This window comes from Terrapene carolina, unplaced genomic scaffold (genome assembly GCF_002925995.2).
Source record: "Terrapene carolina triunguis isolate 2854851 unplaced genomic scaffold, T_m_triunguis-2.0 Scaffold21854, whole genome shotgun sequence".
Lineage (NCBI taxonomy): Eukaryota > Metazoa > Chordata > Testudines > Emydidae > Terrapene > Terrapene triunguis.
The window spans coordinates 1-6,008 of NW_020686205.1; the positions used below are offsets into that span (position 1 = coordinate 1).

The following is a 6,008-nucleotide window of genomic DNA, read 5'->3' on the forward strand; positions in this document are numbered from 1 at the left end:
GTCCCAGGGCCTCCCCCCACCACAGGGACCTCCAGTGCCCCCCCCCCGCCGTACCTGGAGCGGGGGTCTCCGGCGATGAGGTTCCCGAACTCCCCCAGGATGTAGCCCCCGACCTTCACCATGTTCTCGTGGCAGGCGGGAGCCTGCAGGGCCTGGGGAGGGAGGGGGGAGGGGTCAGGCGGGCCCAAGCTGGGGGGACCTGGGGCATTTGCTCCGAAAGGGCCAGAAACGGCAAAGCGAGGGGGGCTGGGGGGGGGGGGGGGGGGGCGGGGGGGGGGGACGCAGGGGGTCCCGGTTCCAGGCTGGGGTAAGCCTGAGCCATGGGGTACGGCAGCTGGTGGCTACTGTCTCCCCCATTGCCCCAGCGCCCCGTCCCCCAGCACCTCCACAACCATTCCCCCTGCACCCCTGCCCTCCCTCCATCCCCTTCCCCAGCACCCCTGCCCTCCCCCTCCCCGCCGGGAGCTGCGCCCCGCCCCCGGGCTGACCTCGAAGACGGTCTTGGCGGCGTAGCCCTGGACGTCGTCGCGGTTGATGACGATCTGGATGACGCGGTACCAGACCTCCTCGCTCACGTAGTCGCCCGCGATGCGGATCAGGTTGAGGATGGTGTCCACGTACCAGCTGTAATCCACCGCGTACTTCTCCGCCAGGATCGCCACCTTCAGCACCTGGGGGCACCCGCCGGTCGGCTCACGCCCACGCCCAGAGAGAACCCAGGCGTCCGGTCCCAGACCCCCGCTCCAACTGCTAGACCCCCCCCACCCTCCCAGAGCAAACCCAGGCATCCAGCTCCCAGCGCCCCGGCTCTAACCACTAGCCCCCACAGAACCCAGGAGTCCTGGCTCCCAGCCCCCCCTGCTCTAACTACTAGACCCCACCCCCCCTCCCAGAGCCTGGCTCCCAGCCCTCCGCTCTAAGCACTAGCCCCAGGCCCCAACATCAGGCCCACTCACGATCTCCTCGCGGATGGAGTAGTCGGCTGTCTCCAGGTAGCTGAGCATCTCGGACACAATCTGCTTGGCGTTGGTGCGATCGCACATGGCGTAGAGCAGGTCGGCCGCACGCTGCCGCACGCTCACGTCCCGCTCCGTCTGCAGGGCGGGGGGGTCAGCGCCACCTGCGGAGGCACCCTGGGCCTTCCCCCTCCCGGCCCCTCCCCTCCATCCCCAGGCTCCTCCCCCTCCTAGGACACGCCCAGGGACCCACCCGCTGAGCCCCAGCAACGGCGAGCGCCCCCAGTGTCCCCCCCACACCCCTCCTCTGGCTCCTCCCCTTCCTAGGACACGCCCAGGGCCCCGCCTGCTGAGTCCCTCCCGACTCCGCCCCCTCCCCCACCAGGGCCCACCTTCTCCCCCAGCTCCACCCCCAGGGCCCCCCCCCGCTGACCTTGAGGGCATTGATGACCGTCTCGATGTGGGTCTTGACAGCCTCATGGGAGAACTCGGAGCTGGCCAGGGTGCACATGCTCTCCAGCGCCAAGTACCGCAGGTTGGTCTCCCGGTGCTGCAAGAACTGGCCCAGCTGGTTACAGGCCCGCACCAGCAGGTTGGGCTCGCTGCGGGGACACCGGGGTGTCAACGGCGCGGGGCAGCTGCGGGGTGGAATGGAGGGGGGCTGGGGGCAGGGCTGGCGGGGAGCCCGGGGCTGGGGGGACCGGGGGGCGCTGACCTGTCGTAGTGGATGATGAGGCTGATGGCCTCGAAGAGGATGGCGTTCTTCGCGTTGGAATGTTGGACCTTCTTGGACTTGGGGGGCTCCTGCGCCTTGTTGAGGATGGTCTCCAGGCACTCGACCAGCCGCCCCTTCACCGCCGCGTCCTCTGCGGGGGCCACAGAGCGCGGGGGTGGGAGCGTAGGGCCCAGACACCAACCCCGGAGAGAACCCCGGAGTCCTGGCTCCCAGCCCCCGGCCTAACCCCTAGACCCTGCTTCCCTCCCAGAGCTGGGGAGAGAACCCAGGCGTCCTGGCTCCCATCCCCCACGCCCTCTAACCACTAGAGCCTGCTTCCCTCCCAGAGCTGGGGAGAGAACCCAGGCGTCCTGGCTTGCCCCCGCCCCGCCTGCTTTCTCCCGAGGCTCCGTGGGGGTGGGGAGTCACGCCCCCTACCTGGCGGGGGGTAGCACTGCAGCAGGCGCAGGAGTTTCACGGAGAGCCACGGGGCCGGCACGAAGTAGTAGGTGTAATCCTGTAGGTCCGTGGAGGCCGACGACACGATCTGGGCAGGGGCCGCAGCGAGGGGTCAGTCCCCAGCCACGGGCCCTCCCCGCCCCGAATGCTGCCCTGCCCGCGCTGGGGAGGGAACCCAGGCATCCGGCCCCTCCCCCGCACCCCGAGCCAGGGTGGAACCCAGGTGTCCGGCCCCTCCCCAGCGCCGGGGTGGCACCCAGGCGTCCGGCCCCTCCCCCGTGCCGGGGTGGAACCCAGGCGTCCGGCCCCGCTCACCCGGCTCAGCCTGGACACGGCCAGGGAGACGCACGTCTTGAAGTCGTCGGGGTTCTTCTTGCAGAGGCAGGTGATGAGGCTGACAGCGGCCGTGACCACGCCCTGTGGGGGTGGAGGGGGTCAGACCATGGGGGGGGGTGCACGGGGGTCCTGGGATGGTGGGGCGTACCAAGTGCTGATGGGGGGGCGGCTGTGGCAGGGCGCTAAGAGGGGGGGGAGGGAGGACGTACCATGTGCGGGTTATGTGGGTGTGGGGTAATTGGATGTACCATGTGCTGGTCATTGGGGGATAATTGGGTGGGAAGTTGGGGCGAAACGTACCATGTGATGGTCATTAGAGGGTGAGGTGGGAGATACCATGTGCTGGTGATGGGCAGGGCGGTTGGGACAGGATGTACCATGTGCAGACGGTCGAGCAGAGGAGGTTGGGGGAGGATGTATCATGCCGATCATTGGGGGGCGGGGCATATCATGGGTCATTGCCGGTGGAATGGTTGCGAGAGGACAAACCATGTGCTGATCATTTGGGGGGCAGAATGTACCATGTGCTGGTCATTAGGGGAGCAGTTGAGGCGGGACATACCATGTGCTGGTGGTGGACGGGGCAGTCAGGGCAGGACATACCATGTGCTGGTTGTTGGGGTAGCGGAACGTACCATGTGCTGGTCATTAGGGGAGCAGCTGAGGCGGGACATACCATGTGCTGGTGATGGGCAGGGCAGGACGTACCATGTGCTGGTCGTTGAGCAGGTGCACCACGCGGGACGTCCACTCGCCCATGGGCACCAGGTCGGGCGAGGTCTTGTAGAGGCGCAGGAGGCAGAGGGCCGCGCTCTGCTTGACGCTGTCCATGGTGTCGCTGTGGGGAGAGGCAGGGTCAGGTGGGAAGGAGGGTCCCCCTCCCCGCCTCCCCGGCGAGGGCCCCCCGCTTACCCGGCCACCAGGACGCGGGGCACCTCGGAGGCGAAGGCCTCGGCCATCTCGCGGCTGCCCACGTTGGCGATGCAGTGCAGCGCCAGGCACATGAAGGTGGGGTTGCGGCTCGCCAGGTCGTTCTTGATGGCGTTGTTGATGAGGCGGATCAGCTCGCTGTTGGAGTTCACCAGCACCGAGATGAACAGGTAACCCTGGGGGGGATGGGGGGAGCGGGGGAGCAGGTGATGCCAGGGCGCAACGGGGTGGGGGGGGCCGGGGCCCCCGCAGAAATCAGACCTCAGCCCCCCGTTACTGTAGTAGGAACATGAGCTCCGCCCCCTCCCCAAGTCCCACCCATCCCTCCCAGCTCCTCCCCCTCCCCAAGCCCCACTCTTCCCTACCCAGCTCCCCCCCTCCATCCCCAGCTCTCCTTTCAAGTCCACCTTTTCTCTCCCTCGCCTTTCCCTCCCCAGCTTCGCCCCCTCCCTCCCTAGCCCCGCCCCCACCCTAACTCCACCCCTGCCCTTCCCAGCCCAGCTCCACCCCTACCTCCACCCTCCAGTCCCACCTCAGCAGCACCCTTCGCACGACACCCCCCAGGCTTACAGGGCCATCCCCCACTGCAGCTCCTCTCAGTTGCACCCCCAGTCTCCCACCTCCCCCCCCACACCCGTACTCACAATCTGCTTCTCCGTGTACTTGTTGGAGCTCAGCAGGTTGACGGCCTCCATGTGCCCGAAGTCGATGTCATGGCCCAGCAGGAAGATGAAGAGCAGCTTGCAGACGTATTTCTTCTTGCTGTAGCCGTCCAGGGCCTTGTCCCCTGAGGGGCGCCCGAGGGAGAAGGGTCACTGACGTGTCAGGGAGGGAGCCGGGGGCTGCGGTGGGGAGAAGCAGAGCCGGGGGGGGGGAGGGAGGCAGGGACAGAGGCAGGGTGGGGGGTATCATCCCTGGGGGGTAGCAGGGATAGGTTCAGGGTAAAGTGGCTGCGGGGGGGGGGGGGGGCCACAGCCACCCCCGGGGGGGGGGGGGGGGACCAGGGAAAGGTGGGGGGGGCCGGCCGGGGGGGGGGGGGGGCCTGGGGGGAAGGAACCAGCCCAAGGTCCCCCCCCCACCGTACCACCCCCCGGCGGAGCCCCACGTGCCCGCTCACCCTTGAACTTGGAGCGGATGTTCGCCAGCTCCTTGTTGATCCTCTTGATTTCGGCCTCTTTGCTTTTACCTGAAATAGACGCACCAGGGAGACAGACAGACTCAGGGGGGAAAGACAGGCCCCCCGTGTCCCATCCCCCACCCCCCTGAGCCAGCCAGTCCCCGCCCTGCGGCCGGATGGGAGCCGGCGCCCCCTAGAGGGGACAGGCCCCATGTCCCATTCCCCGCCCCCCTGAGCCAGCCAGTCCCCGCCTTGCAGCCGGATGGGAGCTGGCGCCCCCTGGAGGGGACAGGCCCCATGTCCCAGTCTCTGCGCTGGTGTTTAACTATGTTCCTAACAGCCCCAATGTTTCCCCTGCCATCTCCCCTCCCTTGTTGGGGTTAAACACCCCCCCACACACACCAGAAGTTTAAGGCCCAGTCACCATCCAGCCCCATCAGCCATCTCTCCTCCCCACCTTCTCTCAGTCCCCAGTCCCCAGACCTTCCTATAGGAGCTCTGGGAGAGACTCAGGGGGTTGGTTATACAGCCCGGTGCTGAGATGCACCCACCTCTGGGGTGGGGCGCGGGGGCGGGTTATACCCCAGGAGCTGAGGCTGGCAGGGCTGTGGGGTCCTGGATACACCTCTGACATGAAGCGGGAATTTTCTGTAAAATTTTTAGGATGCCTGTGATTGCCTCAGTTTCCCTCCGTGCTTTGCGTGGCTACCCCACGGGTGGGAAAGGGTTCAGCAGCTGCTCTGGGGGCCAAGCAGGAGCCAGAGCCGGGTGGGGTGGGCGAACAGGGCATCAAGGACTGGCTGACACCCCCATCTTGGTGGAGGGGCTGGCCAGGCTGCGGGAGCCCCCAGGACCGAACAGCCGACGCTTCGCCAGAAGGACGGGCAGCAGCTGAGGACAGGAGCTCAGCGCAGGGCGGGGGACAACGGGCCCAGAGGGGAGCCGTGGGGGGCTGGCGCCCAGGGGTTCAGTGACTCAGTGACGGCCCTGCAGGCAGAGCGGGACCCCTGGGGCTCTGGCCCTGACGGCTGCCCTCTGAGGCTGGTCCAAAGTTGGGGCGTAGCCTGGAGCCCGTGGACCCGCGACTGTCCAGCAAGTTTCATGCCCAGGCCGGAGGGCAGCCAGCCGGAGCAAGTCTTCCCCACCCAGCGGGGGGTTGGCCTGGGGAACTCACTGCCACTGGCCAGTCCTCAGTGGCGGATCGGCCCGAGACGGGGCAGCCAATGCCAGGCACGAGGAGGAAATATGGTGCCTTGGGGGTTACCCCAGTGCTGCCCGGGGACGGGACACCCGGCTAGACGGACTCGGGTGGGAGGCTGGGCCCAGCTCCGGAGCCCCCCGGTCCTGGGAAGGGCGGGGGCGTTCAGACATGTGGCGTGTGAGCTCCAAGCCAGAGGCCTCGTAAACAGCTGGTCTCTGGGGGGCGGCTGGGCTGGGCTCGGCAGACGGGGCCCCTCGGGGGGGGGGGGGGGCGGGGGAGCCACCCCCCCCCCCC

The 6,008-nt window shown here is 68.0% G+C and overlaps 1 protein-coding gene across 1 annotated transcript; it reads right to left on the minus strand.

Moving 5' to 3' along the window:
* Positions 1 to 54: 54 nt before the first annotated feature.
* Positions 55 to 4,658, minus strand: LOC112121674 (AP-2 complex subunit alpha-1; the record flags this gene model as incomplete). Its single annotated transcript, XM_026662058.1, has 11 exons — positions 55 to 152; positions 489 to 671; positions 957 to 1,094; positions 1,390 to 1,558; positions 1,672 to 1,822; positions 2,110 to 2,218; positions 2,446 to 2,547; positions 3,175 to 3,304; positions 3,379 to 3,572; positions 4,041 to 4,183; positions 4,514 to 4,658. Coding segments are annotated over 11 exons (1,562 nt in total), but the record flags the coding sequence as incomplete, so codon positions are not given.
* Positions 4,659 to 6,008: the final 1,350 nt, after the last annotated feature.